Below are 18,516 nucleotides of genomic sequence, written 5' to 3' on the forward strand. Positions count from 1 at the left end.
AACCTACTAAAAAATTACATCATTCTTAAAAGTATTAATTATTTCTTTCCTAAATAACATATTATATAATTTGTATCTAAAACTCTCGAAGTTATAATCTGACAAATATTAATTTCAGTATTTATCTTTGGCAATTTCTTCATTTGATTGAGAGCAAAGGGTCGCCAAACAGACGGTTTGAAAGCGAAAGTTTTAAAATAAGATTTTTTTTAGAGAATAAAAAATGAAAATTTATTGCATTCGGATTAAAGGTACTCAGAAAAAAGTTGTATGTATGTAAAGTTGTATGTCCAACTCTCTAACCAGACTTTCTTCATGTTATTAAATTTTAGAAATTATGTAAAGATTTTTTACGGTTTGGATTTATTGGTGATTTCAAAGTCATGCTAATCAATCAATCATTACAAATCAGTGGGTGAAGCTTTTTGAATGGATGTTATACATATGATTATCTCTTTACGACCATCTATCCATCTAAAGCCAATTTGACGTCAGATCATGTGCAAAAATAGTTTTGTTGTTGTTCTGCTTTTGATTATGGTTTTGTGTTAAAGTTTAACGAACTTTTTTATTGACAACAAACTAAAAATGTTGACCAAAAATTAAAAAAAACAATATGATTTATGGTTATACATAATCATACCGTTATATTTCTGAGTTAATACTTTATAATTTACCGGCTCTCTTATATTAATCCATATGTTTCTCTTAATTGCTTTAATATTTTGTCCCATTTTTTTTATTTTCAGCCTTTAAAAATGAAAAGCATCAAAGCACTGCCTCCGCTTCCAGCAGTACGTCCAGATCGAATATGGATTATATGCCTGCCACAACCGAATCTCAAGCTTTAAAAGAAGCCCTTAGTAAATATAAACTTTTGGAAGCCGATTACAAATCGTTGCATGATAAACGTTTACAAGATGTAAGTAGAAATTGTGAATAGAAATTAAATTTTACGAGGTTTGGTATAATAAGTAAGGACCTATAAAATCGATTTGGATTTTTTAAAAAGGGACTATCATCGATTTAGGTTTGAATTTTTTAAAGTATATTTTTGACTATCATAGTCGTGGATTTTTTAAAGAATATTTTTGAGGGACTATCTCGACCCTAGACGTTGATTTTTTAAAGAATATTTGCGTGGATTTTTTAAAGAATATTTTCCCCCACACTATCAAGACCCTAGGCGTGTATTTTTTCAAAATAATATTTTCCCCTACACTATCACGACCCTAGGCGTGGATTTTTTAAAGAATATTTTCCCCTACACTATCACGACCCTAGGCGTGGATTTTTTAAAGAATATTTTCCCCTACACTATCACGACCCTAGGCGTGGATTTTTTAAAGAATATTTCCCCCTACACTATCACTACCCTAGGCGTGGATTTTTTAAAGAATATTTTCCCCTACACTATCACGACCCTAGGCGTGGATTTTTTCAAAATAATATTTTCCCCTACACTATCACGACCCTAGGCGTGGATTTTTAAAATAATATTTTCCCCTACACTATCACGACCCTAGGCGTGGATTTTTTAAATAATATTTTCCCCTACACTATCACGACCCTAGGCGTGGATTTTTTAAAGAATATTTTCCCCTACACTATCACAACCCTAGGCGTGGATTTTTTAAAGAATATTTTCCCCTAAACTATCACGACCCTAGGCGTGGATTTTTTAAAGAATATTTTCCCCTAAACTATCACGACCCTAGGCGTGGATTTTTTCAAAATAATATTTTCCCCTACACTATCACGACCCTAGGCGTGGATTTTTTCAAAATAATATTTTCCCCTACACTATCACGACCCTAGGCGTGGATTTTTTAAATAATATTTTCCCCTACACTATCACGACCCTAGGCGTGGATTTTTTAAATAATATTTTCCCCTACACTATCACGACCCTAGGCGTGGATTTTTTAAATAATATTTTCCCCTACACTATCACGACCCTAGGCGTGGATTTTTTAAAGATAATTTTCCCTACACTATCACGACCCTAGGCGTGGATTTTTAAAAGATAATTTTCCCCCACACTATCACGACCCTAGGCATGGATTTTTTAAAGATAATTTTCCCTACACTATCACGACCCTAGGCGTGGATTTTTTAAAGATAATTTTCCCGTACACTATCACGACCCTAGGCATGGATTTTTTAAAGATAATTTTCCCTACACTATCACGACCCTAGGCGTCGATTTTTTGAAGAATATTTTAAAGGGACTATCACTGATCTAGGCGGGGATTTTCTAAACATAGGCATGGATTTTTTAAAGATAATTTTCCCTATACTATCACGACCCTAGGCGTGGATTTTTAAAAGATAATTTTCCCCCACACTATCACGACCCTAGGCATGGATTTTTTAAAGATAATTTTCCCGACACTATCACGATCCTAGGCGTGGATTTTTTGAAGATAATTTTCCCTACACTATCACGACCCTAGGCGTCGATTTTTTGAAGAATATTTTAAAGGGACTATCACCAACCTAGGCGTGGATTTTTTTAAAGAATATTTTAAAGGGACTATCACCAACCTAGGCGTGGATTTTTTTAAAGAATATTTTAAAGGGACTATCACCAACCTAGGCGTGGATTTTTTTAAAGAATATTTTAAAGGGACTATCACCAACCTAGGCGTGGATTTTTTTAAAGAATATTTTAAAGGGACTATCACCAACCTAGGCGTGGATTTTTTTAAAGAATATTTTAAAGGGACTATCACCAACCTAGGCGTGGATTTTTTTAAAGAATATTTTAAAGGGACTATCACCAACCTAGGCTTGGATTTTTTTAAAGAATATTTTAAAGGGACTATCACCAACCAAGGCGTGGATTTTTTTAAAGAATATTTTAAAGGGACTATCACCAACCTAGGCGTGGATTTTTTTAAAGAATATTTTAAAGGGACTACTTAATTTTTCTTTTACAATTTCTCACTCGCTTTTATTTTCCTTTTCCCATTACAGTTAAAAACTCTACAAACTGCCCATGAACGTGAACTAGCGACATGTCACGAAACTGTGCGTCTATTGCAGCAACGTCTCAACGAACGTGATGAACAATTTGCCATGCAAAAACGTCGTAAAGTACCCGTTGACTATTATGCACTCAAAGCCAAGGTAGGTTGTTGTTGTTTTTATACTTCTACTAACAATACCGTCGCACAGATTAACTAGCATGAAAAGTGTCGGCCCCCCAAACTAACAACAACACCTGATGTTGTTGTAGCTCTTTCCTTGGCCGTTGTATCAAAACAATGCAACAATCTCCAAAAGTATTTGATGAACGTCACTCGACGGTCACAATGCCAAGACCATTGTGGTCATTATTATTACCAACTGCGGTACTGTGGTCAGCAAGTGTGAAAATTGTCGATAATTTGACCACCGCTATCGCCGGTCGTCGTCTCTTTCTTGTCATTGTATAATTGCCCGTTTTATTTTTGGCATTTTAACGAGCGATGATAGCTTCTTTTATGCAACAAAATTGTAACAGTTTTTTTATGATTTTCATTTACAAATTAATTACTCTATTGCGTAATTTATTTTCATCGTCGTTGTTTCCGCATCATCCAGCTACACGATGGACACACAATCATTAAATTAAATTTACACTTATTTTCGTCGATTTAATGTTGTATTTATTTCATTCTTCAAAAAATCTACTATTGTCAGGCATTTAGTCAGTCCGCATACAAAAGAGTAAATAGATTTTATAACATTTCCCCGCCCGGTGGTTTCAATTTCGTTGACAAAACGTGTGCATGCACATGTCGTGAAATTTTTAAAGTGAAATGATCACTTTTATAATCACCACTTAACGTTTTTATTTGATTATACTTTTGCGTCTAGTCTAAATTATATCACCATGCAAAATGTTTGTCGATGTTTGTTTGTGACTCTTTGTTTGTTTGAAAAATTGTTTAATTTTATTTTAATTTAGCTATTTGGCAATTAGTTTATGTTTTAATAACTTCTTTTTATAACAAAAATAGCCTTGGGGCCAAATCTAATTTTTGTTCCGAAAAATAGCTATGGGGAAGAATTTAGTCAATTATAAAAATGATTGATTTCTTTTTCGATTTTCTATTAGTAATCAATTAGGTATACGTAATATTTATTAAGCGTTGCTTTAGGAATTGTGAGTCTTATAAACGTGGATTTTTCATATAATAAAAATACATTTTCTAGGACTATGGAATTATTAGAGTGATTTTTTTAGATATTTTCTAAAAAACTTTCTTAAGAATAAAGAACTACACGTGTGGAAATTTTTATTTATTTTTTTTTAATTTCTTCCAAGTATCATCAGAGCCATTAAATTATACTTTAAAGCCGTATTTCACAGCTCTGAACTGTTTATCAAAGCTATAATTGTTTTTTTTTTTTTTAAGAATATTTCTTAAAGAAGTATCAAAAATTTAATTCATTTTTAAAGGGGTTTCGGACCTTTAAGCTATAAGAATATTTTGTTTAAGTATTGTCACAACTATAAGCGTGAAGTTTTTATACCCTACACAACTATGTTGTAAGGGTATTATAGCTTTGTGCAGCCCCAAGAGTTTGTAACGCCCGAAATATTGGTTCTACACCCACCTTTAAGTATACCGATCGTCATATCTCGACCAGCTGAGTCGATCTGGCGTCTGTCCATTATGATTTGTAAACACGATACAGGCCACAGTTATGGACCAATCTCCACGAAAATTTGCATGTAGGATGGGTTCTAGCCAATGAAGAACCCTATTGTTTTTGGTAATGATCCTTTAATATTTAAGGAGTTTTACGGTAATATTTAAGCTGGTCTACCTATTCTGATAGTATTTAGTATTAAAAGTCCCACACTAGAGGGCGGAAATTTAACGCTGATGGCTAGGAAATGTTTCTTGTGGTTTCGGTTATGATCAAGACAATTACGATGAAATTACCCGAAAACTTTATTTTTGTCTGGTTTTCTAGTGGTTCTGGACATCTCAACTATCAGGCGACAAATTTTCCATGGGTTAGGGGTTCTGAACAACTAATTTGTATGGATGTCTTGTTGATGAACGGTCAAATTAACCAACTTTTTTTTTGTAAAATTACATAATTTTATTTTCGGGTTTTTAATAATATTTTTTTTTCAGACGGGGCTGAATATGTGTAAGATACAGTCATATATAACGACACACTTTGTCGCACTATGTCGCGAGTTCATATAAACAGCGGCCAAAAATAGAAGGAGTTATCGAAAGTTAATGAAATTTGGTACATGTGCTTATTATTGGCCTAAAGAGCAACTGACAAAAAATTGGATAGGTCGGACCAAGATTTGGTATACCTCCCATATAATGGGTCTTGAGAATGTCACCCTTTTTGGGCTATAAAATCTTTAATATTCAAACAAATTCAATGAAAATTGGCAATTTACAGTTAATTAGGCCTATAAAGCAACTGACCAAAAACTGGGTAGATCGGACCAAGATTTGATATACCTCCCATACAAAGGGTCTTGAAAATTTTACTATTTTGGGCTATAAAATCTTTAATATTCAACCAAATTCAATGAAAATTGACAATTTACATTTACTTATGCCTATAAAGCAACGGACCAAAAACTGGGTAGATTGGACCAAGATTTGATATACCTCCCATACAAAGGGTCTTGAAAAATCCGATTTTTGGACCTATATATAGTTTATATTCATCCAAATTCCAGGAAAATTTTCATGTCTTCGTCCAAATTACATCTAATTTAGGCGAAGACAGTAATAGGTGTTGTAATTTAGTTGTTACAGGTACCTACCATACCAAAAGTCCCTACAAATTTAACTTTCTGTACTATAAAATCGTTATATGCAGCTAAATTAAGTATAGTAGTTGTATTTTTGTTATTTTTATTATAATATGTTTTATCATTCACAACATTTTGAAAACACACATCAGATATATATATATATATATATATATATATTGTTGTCTCTTCGGTCGCTCAATACAGAATGGCGTCCTTTCTTTATTTCATCATCCATTGTTCTTAAATCTAGTATACATAAGCGGTTATTTAAATGATCGTAAGTATTTGGTATTCTCTACAAACTAATTCGGTTATTATTCACAATAGCTGGGTTCCTTATTCTATTCTACTACAACTCGGCCAACCTGACAATAGTGACCGCCACGGTCACTTGGGGTTAAATTACTTATACTAGGGATTAATATATTTGATATGAGTATGTTAAAACTTAAACTACTTAGGCTAATATATATACACTATGTACAATATGGGTCAGAGCAGCTCTGGGTGCTTTCATCCGGTTCATCCGTCTTCCACAATCTTATGTTACAAGCTTCGATCACTCCATCATAAGGAATTTGGGTGATCTGACAATTTTCGATGTCTTTGACTACGTATCTATCATTTGGTAGCACCTTGGTTATGACGTAAGGACCCTTAAATTTTGGCAAAAGCTTTTTGTTAACTCCTATTGTTGTGTCTACATTCTTTATTACTACGAAATCTCCTATTTTGAACGAGCTGACTCTATAACCCTTTTCCATGGACTTTTGTTCGTTATACTTTTGTGTCTTTGTAATAGCAGCCTCTGCTTTCTCTCTTATTTCCTCAATACCCCGGATCCGCGCACACCTGATGATGTTGTCTCTTCGGTCGCTCAATACAGAATGGCGTCCTTTCTTTATTTCATCATCCATTGTTCTTAAATCTAGTATACATAAGCGGTTATTTAAATGATCGTAAGTATTTGGTATTCTCTACAAACTAATTCGGTTATTATTCACAATAGCTGGGTTCCTTATTCTATTCTACTACAATATATTGTCTTCCCAAATGTACGATTCAGTATCATCCACATTATAATCTCGGGCCTTTATTTTATGGCTGTTTAAGGATATTACAAGGTCGGATTGTAATATAAAATACTAAATAAAATCCTTATTTAACTCGGCTTTAACAAAAGTTCGGGCTGCTACTAATTATTTGTTCGCATGACTTGTTAGCATCTTGTGAAAGTCGCTCAAAAGGTATTGTACTGCACTTTGCATATCCCATGCCATGAACAAATATTTTTCTGTATGAACTTTTCACAAAGGTAATTCATGTGCCTCTAAGTTTAGATTATAAGATTATGTCTCAAATGATCTGATAAATAAGTATAATCTTCAAACTGACTGAAAATTTATTTAAAAGCTATATTTTAAAACCAATTATCCCATATCTCCGCTTCGAATAACGTTTTTACCACTCAATTGCATATTTTATGTAAAATATTGTATTATTACTATGTTCTGAATCCATCTTCTCCTTCCTATTTGACCCTCAACAACTCATTTAATTGTATACATAACATATTGGACTATTCGCTTCTAACCATTTCGTGAATATGCCATATTTTTTCATAAGGTGGTCACCAAAAAAGTTAAATAACTCATAGGACCGCAGGACTCCGCAGCTAATTTTTTTTATTCCTTAAATAACACAATTTCACCACTCAAATATAAAAACAATTAGAGCTAACCTTTTTTAAACTTTTTTTTCTGCTCCACTAATTTCAAAATTTGTTTTACAAATTTGATGAACTAAGTACTACAAGTGTGGGCGACTGTATACACCATATGATATTTATATACATACAAACTAAAGCGAATCCTAGTCTTTACATCCACAGCAACCAAAATAAACACTTTTATAATAACCGTTAATTTGAATATTCAAATATCTGAGCATCAGAAAAACACACCCATTTTTCGAAAATATGGTAAAAAATCAGTTTATAAATAATTATCAGATTTGAACCTTTGTAGAGACAAAACTACTCGACATATCGATGTAAAATTTCATATTTATTCTAATTGGAGTATTTTCTATCAATCCTCATCAAAAAATTTGTTCTCCGTGGTACTTGGTTTTGACCATATTTTGGCCGCGGTCGTGACACTGTGCGACATAAAGTAAGTACATCATACGTCTATCTCTAATGATGTTGGTCGTATATGTATAATAACATGTATATAGATTAAACGTAGTGTATTTGGGAGACCACTAACTTGAAATCGGACAAAATTTAATATGTGATCTATAAAGATATATAAACCTATTTTAATTAATCTGTATACATGCCATTCTGAAATCTCTGCAAAATGTCGTGTCAATTGGCCAGACTTAGCTTTTATATATACAAATGGTTCGATTTGAAAGAAAATTGACATTTGACAATCGGTATTCTGCAGTACAGCGTTTTGTCTAAACAAAATTAAATCGTAAGACATTTTAATAACAATCTGCAAAATTTTGGGTCTTTGATCCACAATTTACTTAAGGGGACATCCCCCATTCTCGATTTTAAATTTTCAAGATTTTCATTGGGCATGTTATGGTTTGTAACTTTACACATATATAATTGAAGATTTAAAAGAGAAGAAAAATGGTTTGCAAAATTTGGTTGTTGTTGTTTTTGGTGATTAAAGAAAAATCCTTATTGTTGATGGGGGGCATGAAAACTCCTCACTGGAACATCGTAATCGTGAAATTCCAAGGGTGTTAGAAAGACTACATGTCTGGCTCTCGTATGAACTAGGATTATTGACTTCGCACAAAAATTAACGAAAAAGCCGACCTTTGAAACACTGCTTCGAGAAAAATGCATTTAAAGTGTGAGAATCATTCTTGCCATCACATGATAATGACACAATAAGTAGGCTTCAAGAGTTCTTGAGATTTTCACTTGAAATTTTGTAGGGATATTCTAGAATTAGAATAAAATCGAATTGAATCAATTTGATTGGGGGTGGGTCCCCTTAACTGACACTTTTTACTTGTTTAAATATTATTTTCCCTATGATTATTAATGAGTGCACAATTTTAAGTAATTGATTTGAAAGATTGATAACATTTAAACGTTTTTTGATCTCATACATTTTCGAACTCTTAATACTATTACCTATTAAAGTCTGATCACCTGATTCCATCCATAAAGAACATCTACATATTACTATATAACTAAAAACAATAATTGATTGGTGTTCCCTAAATGGAATGTGAATCTTTATTTTTCTAAATATAATCATGAAACCTACTAAAAAAGTACATCATTCTTATAACTAATAACTATTTTTTCCCTAAATAACATATTACATAATTTGTATATTAAACTCTCTAAGCTATAAGCTGACATATATTAATTTTTGTGTTTATCTTTGGCAATTTCTTCGTTTGATTGAGAGCAAAGGTTCGTCAACCAGGCGAGCAAAAGTTTTGAAATAAAATTTTTTTCAAGGAGTAAAAAATGAAAATTTATTGGAATCGGATTAAAGGTACCCAGAAAATAGTGGTATGTCCAACTATCTAACCAGACTTTCTTCGTGATATTAAATTTTAGAAATTATTTAAACATTTTCTCCGGTTTGAATTTATTATTTATTTCAAAGTCTTGCTAATCAATAATTAGAAATCATTAGGTGAAGCTCCACTCGTCCTTGTACCTCCCCCACAAAATATTGAAAATTGTAAAAAACTTAAGTTTATAATATCATGCGAACGGAATATCCGATTTGAACCAAACTGTACAACTTATTGTCTTTACCAAGCCTAGATCAAGTCAGAATATGGGGCCCATTGGTCCACTCATTCTGGTACCTCCCCCACAAATGGTCAATATTTAGTATAAACGACTTGAACAACATAAAATCCGAAACCTCTTTGATAAAAACATATTGCTCATATAAAGTGAATAATAAAACATCTGCAAACCATCTGTCGGCAACACCGACTGAAACTTTTTTAGTTTTTAAGGAATATTTTTTCCTATGATTATCACATATACAAATTATGATTTTTTTATCCTCAACCTTATGTGTGAGGAAATATACAATTTGCGACAACTACCATGTGCCTCGTCGAAATATTGATTATCGACCGGAAATTTCTTTGAACCAAATCCGTTTCAGACAATGGTACAAGGTAGTAACCGATTTCACCCAAACTTTGTACATCGTAATATTTCTTCCAAATGTTAAACATGTTCGAATATGGGGTATATCGGTCCACTTCTCTTGCAACTCTTTTATAAAATGGTTAAATGTTGATGCAAATTAATTATACCCTTATATGATAAATTTGTCATTTCATTTGCAACATCTCGAAATAACCATCGAATACCATATTAAGTAAATATATACTTGATCAGAATCCATGTCGATTTAGCTATGTCCGCCTGTTCAAACATTTAAGAGAGAGCTTTGAAATTTGCACAGCCGTTGCTAGTACTCCTTGGATGTTTTGTATTACAAATGGCATATATTGGTCCTCGTTTTGGTTTAGGTCCCTCAATATTCGATATTTTCAACAGAATTGTTTGTAATTTGTTAGTTGGAATTTTTAATAATATTGATCCCAATTTCGGGGTGGCCCCATATAATGGTTGGGGGCCACTCCGTTCTCAACGCTACCCCCAATATTCGAATAGTGTGTCCGATTTTATCAAGACTTTACATATTTTAATATGTTGATCACACCTTGATAAACATATGCATTATATAAAGTGAATGGTAAATATTATGTGGTAAAAACTTGGCAGATAATATTACATTATTTTATACATCTTGCATATCCCCCACAAAATGTTACAATTGGCCAAAATTCAATATTCTTGATTCTTGAAAAGCTAAAACTTTTGGCATAAAGGTCCCTTTCAATTTAATTAGTTCAGTGATCATAAACGAATTCGGGTTCTTCAAAGTTAAAAATCGGTTTCTGTTTGTGGATTTTTTTTTTCAATATAGATATAGATAAATATTACTCACAGTAAAAGTTCAATATATGTGGTCCATGTTTCACATAACTCTTTTATAAAGGTGTACCCCTCATTTTCGGAATTTTTTTGATCCTAATCAAATTTTTGCATCTGAGGGTCTTTAATTTGGGTTTTCGTTCCCTCTGATGCTCTACCAGGTCTATAGCATTCCTAAAGAGGTTCCTACCAATACAAATCTGTAAAAAATCTTTACATCGTGTTTATTTGTTAAAGCTATATTTTTATTGAATTATAGAAATTATAACCATTTATTTTAACTTCATAAAAATGCACTTACAATAGTTCATTCCACCATAGATTTATAATCCTTAACACCACTAATACTAACAACATTTAGTAAACCCAATATATCTCTATGCTTTCTTAAAGGTTTCATCGCTAGAACGGCGACATACCGAACGTGAGGAACGTCTACATATGCTTGTAGAGGCTTTGAGTAAAGGACGTTTAAACGGTGCACTAGATGACCTACTGACCGACAACAATAATCAATGAAAAATAAGCTAAAATGGGTAAACCGCGATAATGGCACAAAACAATTTCAAAAGAATTTACAACAAGAAAAACACAAAATATTTAAACAAAATTATACATTTCTATTCGTAAGATATTTAGAGAAAATTGTTTTGGTACTAAGAAAAAGAGTAGTTCGAATTACTAGTAGTTTTTGATTTTCGTGAGTGAACAAATATTTTGTATTGATTACAAAAAACAAAAGATCAACTCGCAATTTTTAGGGATTTTCTTTTTTCATTTATTGTGTTGACACATTATTTTAAAAAAATCAGTTAATAATTATTATTTTTTTATACTGAACCAAGCAGAGAATTAATTACAAAATGATAAAAACTTTGCAAAATGTTATAAGAAAAAAAAATAAAAAAACAAAATGGACTGAATTTTAAGATATAACAAAAAACCCGATCATTCTCATTGATGTTATAATTAATAACAAAATAATAATATTATAAGTTTATTAATTTTAACGGTGATATTTTTAAGACATTTTTTCATTTGTAATTATTTAAAAGAAAATAAAAAAAAATATTTTTTATTTCATAACTGAGACTTCCTCAAAAATGACGAGGATAAACCAAAGCCAAAAATCAAATTTGTTGGATATTTCCAAAAATTTGTATCCACAAATTTGATAACGAGAAAAAATAACGCAACCGTTCAGTTTCCTTCCAAAGGAGTTTTTTCACATAAATAAGTAATTAGTACATACATACAAACATATAATATTTAATAATTAAGTGGTTTTTAATAAAATCTTAATAATAATAGTAATACAATTAATACTAATAAGTAATGTTATTGAGTTCAGTATTACATACAAACACATACACATATATCTGTAGCTTATTAACTAAACTTTTAACATATTTAATTGTCTTTACTATTTACTAATTATGATGTGTGGAAATAGTTCATAGAGTTTAAAAAATTAATGTTCATTAATTTAGTTTTTTCTTTATAGTTTGGAATTTTATATATTACATATTTACGGATATTAAATACTAATGGCAATTTCAAAGAACAGTGCAATTCAATAAATTTTACACCCTAATTATGTTTGTTTAATATTTGTTTCCAAAATGGTGCAACAACTTGTTATACTAACACTAAAAGTTCTGGGATATATTAATATATTCATTCCGCCCGCGATTTACTGTATCGAGACCACATTCAAAAAAGATCCACGTACAACCACATATTGTTTCTGTCCATTTATCCCAATATAATTTTCAGTTCCAATAATTTGCCCACAAGCTAAAATCCCCCAACTCAGGCGGGTTCTGAAGACAACAAAAATCCTGCAACAAGAACCTTGATTCGTCGATTGGGTATTTAAATACTTACTTACTTAGCTGGCTTGTTACAGAACGGTTGTTCCATAAGCCGAGTTTAAAAAAGATTTCCAAGCGCGTCGGTCCTGTGCGCATCTCCTCCAATTTGAAAGACCACGTTCCAAGATGTTGTTTTCTACTTGGTCTTTCCATCTAATTCGTGGACTTCCCTTTCTACGGGAACCATTAGTAGGTTCGCTTTTATATGCCTTTTGAGCTGGGGTATTCTCATTCATTCGCACAACATGACATGGCCACCGTAGTCGTTGCAGCTCAATACGACTGACTATGTCAATGTCCGCGTATAAATTGAAAAGCTCGTGGTTCATTGGACGCCAATATTCAACGTAGACGCAGATCGCCCCGTAAATCTTTCGGATAATTTTTCTCTCAAACACCCCAAGAGCTGCCTCATCTGCTTGCGCGAGTACCCATGCTTCAGGTCCATATAACAGCACGGGTAGTATCAGCGTCTTGCAAAGTGTGAGTCTGGTCTGGCGGGAGGTGGCCTTGTTCCTAAACTGCTTACTTAGACCATAGTATCATCTGTTAGCCAATACTATCCTTCTCCGAATTTCAAAACTGATGTCATTAGTTGTATTTATGGCGGTACCAAGGTATATAAAATCTTTAACTACCTCGAAGCTGTAGTTCTCAAGTTCCACAGTTGGTCCGAGTCTACTGGACGTCCTGCGCGTTGAAACCATCACGCGCGTTGAAACCATCACCATTCTTGCCATTTACTGCCAGACCCACTTTGGCAGACTCCTTCGCAATGTTGGACCCATTATATCGATGTCATCGGCGTAGGCAAGTAGCATGTGTTGTTTGGTGTACAGAGTGTCATTTCTGCCTCTCGTATGACCTTTACTAGCAGGATGTTAAAGAGGGTACACGACAAACTGTCACCTTCTCTGAATCCTCGTTCTGTATTAAAGGGCTCCCAGAGGTCTTTTCAGACTTTAACTGTTGGTCTTGTGCCAGTTAAAGTTATCCTACTTAGCCGAATTAATTTTGCAGGAATGCCGAACGCAGACATGGCTTTAAATACTTCTGAACGGATAGGTCCACCGAATGCGGCTTTATCAGGGTGCGCAAAAAGTCGCTCGTGAATGAATTAAAATACATTCTTTTTGTGCGTGTGTTTACTTTTTTATGATTTTTTTTTTTTTTTTTTTTTTTTTTTTTTTTGGAGCAGAGCTCGCAAGCATTCGCGATCATTTGTTTTTTGGTTTTTTCAAAAGAATGTTCTTCAGCTACAAATGCTCGCGATCGAACGAATCGACGAAGCTTGCAGCGAAATTTTATCGTTCGTGAATTTTTCGTACAATGCGAACATTTGCGAGAGATTGCAAATGCTTGTTCATTCATTGTAACTTTATCATTCGTGATAAATTGAAAAACATTCGAATTCTCGCCGTGAGCATTCGTGAGAAAGAGTGCATTTTTTTCAATCTCCACACCCTGGGCTTTATAGTCGATGAATAGGTGGAATGTGTGTTTTTCGTGGGTCTTTTCCAGGATTTGGCGCAGAGTGAAAATCTGGTCATTGGTGGCTTTGCCAGGCCTGGAGCCGCATTGATATGTCATTGACCATTTGTCGAGGAGACTTATTCCTCTATAGTTGGTACACCGTCTTGTCTCTTGTCTGATGTTTCTTCATGGAGGCTGAATTTTCCAACGGCGGGGTCAAAGATATTTTCCCTTCCTATTTTTGCTTATGCAACGATCAAATGCTGTTTCTAGGCGTTCGTAAAACATGTCTTTGGTCTGTTCATGAGACTGATGTAGAAGAACTTCGCTTTTATACGGATTATAGCAATCCGCTCATCTACTGGAGTGAATCTGAAGGCGAGGTCTTTTTTCCTATTAACCATAAATCCGCAGCCAAATTCATGTCTCGTTTCATGGCAGCTATAATAAAGGGATTTACTTACGTCAGTCCCTTTCCATCGCATTTCCTGTAAGGCAATAATATCGTCAAAACGAAATCCAGGTGTAGATACGCAGGTCGTGGTCCTTTATACTTTTGCGGGGGTCGTCAACATTAGGGGGCTTGATTTTTTTTCTCTTTCGACGCCTCAGCTATTTGTTTATGGTTGTTATGGGTGAACTAGCGGCACATATTAGCTTACTATTTCAACGGGTAGTAGCTACCCCAGGTGATACCCCGGGGGTTAGTGCCCACAATTTAGATAAAAGAAGGCCAAGATAAACCTGTGTTTTGCCGTGTTAAAACCAATCAGAGCCGTTGCTTGGTGTCTATCATCCCCTATGCCACCCAATTGAAATGAACTGTTCTTTTATTTGAAATACCATAATATTTGAAATTTATAACATTACAAATAAATATTTTTTACTGTTTTCTGATTTTTTATTGAAATAGTTATTTTCTAAATTGTTCTAATTACTATAGAGTCAATTTTGAATGGTGTTATTACTTATTGGCGTATGTGTCTTCATTGAGGCACAAAATTATATAAAAATAAAATTTAAAGTTATTATTGAATTTTTGTGTTAACTGATAGTTCTAATATTTCAATTTTCAATCTCTTAAATAAATGTTAAGCGTATTTAAAACTCAAGTGTGAAAGACAACCGTCTATTATGAAATATATTTATACAGTATTGAAATGATGCCGAATCAAATAGTATGTAGTTTTAACAAAATTATAGAATATATTTATTAGTGTTATATTTTTTAGTTTGTTTTTCAAAATTATCAGTGATTTGGTACAATTAATATAGTAATATTGTATTGATTATACAATATATGAAATAAAATAATTTAATTTAAATAAACAATTAATAAATTATGAATGAGACTTTTAAAAAGTTAAAAATGATGTGTGTATTTATTTTATTCATTCATCAGTTGGGACCAATGTCTATTTAAAAGAACACCATGTGTAATTTTATTAGTTTTTAATGTTTTGAATTTAAAATCAAAAAGAAAATTCAAGATTGAAAGGGCTTTCTTTAAAAAATATAATTTTCTAGCACGAAACTCATACAGATTTCTAACCATCCTTAGGAAGTCTATAACATACCCCAAAATAAAACACATTATTTATTTTGCATATAATTCAATTAAATATGTTTGTAATTTTTTATTTATTTATTCCGTTGAGATAATTCGAATCCCAAACAACAGCAACATGACACATAAATACAGTTATATTATTATTTTATAATTCTTCTACATTTTTTTAGATAATTTCTATAAATCGATTAAATATTTTAACAGAGCATAAGTAGATATTGTAGTGTAACTGAAACTAGTAACAATGCCGACAACAATTGTCGTTTTTTTATTGGAGAACAATAAATTTCACTACACACTGTATTTCAATATTTGATTGCATATAACAAACGGGTATACATAATATAATTTTTTTGCATATATATCTTTATTTTGTAATCATACTGAATTTATAATTTATACGGTTAATAATTTTGATTTATTTTTTTCTCCTTTTTCCAAAATAATAGTATAATTGTTTACATTTTTAATAATATGTTTTATATATTTTGTTAAAACATAGCATTATTGTGATTCACATTTCCAATCTAGTAGGGTAGCCAAGATTTACATATTTTTTTGTTATTATTTTTATTTTGTTAATATATCATTAAATTAAATGTATACTTGTTGCAATGGAATTTTATTAAATATTATACTTGGTTATTAATATTATTTAATATTTTGTTGCATATGGATGGATTCTTTACTGATTACAGGCTTTTTTAAACATAAAATTAAATTAAAAATACTGCCAAATAAATCGAGAAAAGTTTCCCCACACCATCATGGCTGGGCTTTGATAACTGTAAAGGAAAATAGAACAAAGAAAATATTTTATTATTTTATAATTCTTCCAAGGAATTTACCTATAAAATGAAATATAACACTGTGACACATTTTTTAACTTGAAAATCTGGAACCAATCGAGTCCGCCAAAATCTGAAAGCTTATGATGGTATAAGAAAAACCATAGCATAGCTTAAACCTGGTTTTAATTTTTTTACTTCGCGTGGATTTTAAAATAATATCACGTGAAATACTCGAAATATTAATATTCACTCCTTTGCAATGTTTTAGCCCTTTGAGATGAAATCCAAAAAATCCAGGGTAAAAACAAAAACCATAGGAAATAATTCAAAATCGAGCTAGGTATTTCCTTCCTCCGTCATAAGCTTTAAAATTTTGGCGGTATAATAGTTTTAAAAATTATATAATTATGTATATTATTGATATTTTTGGGTGTCTTTATAATTGGGTATTTAATTTTGCAAGGATATATCCAATTATAATTTTAATAATATTAAAAAATTTAATTAAACTAATATATAATTACGGTGGATTACCTTTAAAACTGAATAACAATAAGAATTTTAATCGTGCATTTTTTGAATAATTTTTTTTTTTTGTAAGAGTGATAATCGTTTTGTTTTTTTTTTTTTTTTTTTTGCTTTATACTTTTTGAATGGCTTTTAGAACAATTTAATGAATATGAAAATACACGATTATATATCAGTTGGTCTTTTAAAGATATCCACGAAATAAAAAAAATTCACTTCTATATATTCAACAGTCCACAAAAAGATATTTAAAACCAGTAAGGAAAGTTCAAAAGTACGACGGATACCATTCACCACGTTGGGTACATACAAGAGCTGCTCATATGTACAATATCCTGTAGATAGAACAGACATAGCATATTTGGAGACAAAATTAAATTTGTGATAGATGTTTGAACCAATAGAAAAGTACACACAAATACCATTCTGTAATCTATGAAAAATTGCATGTCAATTGGGCAGACTTGGATTCACTGATGTACCATTTGTATGGGAGCTATATGTTAACCTGGATCTAATTGAGTAACCATGGCTACGAGAAACCTTTATTATTTGGTGCACAAATTACATGAACTAAGACAAAATTATATAGGGGTTATATCTTCATCTGAATTTATTTTACAAAAACCAATACGCGTTGTTTTAGCTCCAATTTGGTACGTTGTGTACAAATTGGTCCCAATCGGGAAAACTGTAGTTATTTGGTACTCCATTTAGATGAAATCCGATGGAAATATAAATGGAAGTTATACCGATTTCAATCCAATGCTCTCTGTAATATTTCATGTCAAGCGAACTAACATGATCTCCTCGGTGCACCATTTGCATGAAATCGGACGAAAATAGATATCTAAATCCGAATCGAATTCAACAAAACTTCACAGACATCAAACTGAAAATGTTGTCTCAATCGGACAAATCTAAAAAGTTTGGGACACCCTTTACCTAAAATTGGATGGTATCAATACCCAACATAACTATGATGTCAGGGTATTATAGCTTTATGTGGCACCAAGAGTTCGTAACGCCGCGAAATATTGGTCATAGGCTCAACGTTAAGTATACAGATCAAAATTCGACTAGTTGAGTTGAAATATACATGTGTCTGTAAAAACGATACAGGCTACAGTTATGGACCAATCGTCACGAAAGTTTGCATGTAGGATCGCCTAAAACTTTATTTTTGTCTGTTCTTATTTCCGAAAATCTCGAAATTTTAACACGAGTAAGGAAATCTGACCAAAGAATAAGCATAACTGTTTTGATGAAGATCGGTCGATATTTAGCGGGTCAAATGTACCCGGACATATAGCAATTATATTGTAGTATGTACTCGAATGTAGGAGTTATAGATATATATTTAAATGTGTCTATGTGTTATGATATTGTTTAGTATTATATTACATGAAGTTCTAGTTATGGCCAAGGACGACGTCTATAATTTTCGGTGATGTTGAGATGATATTTAAGGGATGCAATAA

The 18,516-nt window shown here is 32.2% G+C and overlaps 1 protein-coding gene across 1 annotated transcript in view; it reads left to right on the top strand.

The window, feature by feature from the left end:
* LOC133321178 (centrosomal protein of 162 kDa-like) overlaps window positions 1-11,325 on the top strand; it is a 50,288-nt gene extending 38,963 nt beyond the window's left edge. Inside the window, exons 5-7 of the mRNA XM_061530266.1 lie at window positions 750-922; window positions 2,980-3,132; window positions 11,193-11,325. Of these exons, the coding sequence (XP_061386250.1) occupies window positions 750-922; window positions 2,980-3,132; window positions 11,193-11,318 (452 nt within the window). The 3' untranslated portion in view covers window positions 11,319-11,325. The remainder of the gene's footprint in view (window positions 1-749; window positions 923-2,979; window positions 3,133-11,192) is intronic.
* The last annotated feature ends 7,191 nt before the right edge of the window (window positions 11,326-18,516 follow it).

The sequence above is a fragment of the Musca vetustissima genome, unplaced genomic scaffold (genome assembly GCF_032173495.1).
Source record: "Musca vetustissima isolate MV318-11 ecotype Yass unplaced genomic scaffold, APGP_CSIRO_Mvet_v1 utg3481, whole genome shotgun sequence".
Lineage (NCBI taxonomy): Eukaryota > Metazoa > Arthropoda > Insecta > Diptera > Muscidae > Musca > Musca vetustissima.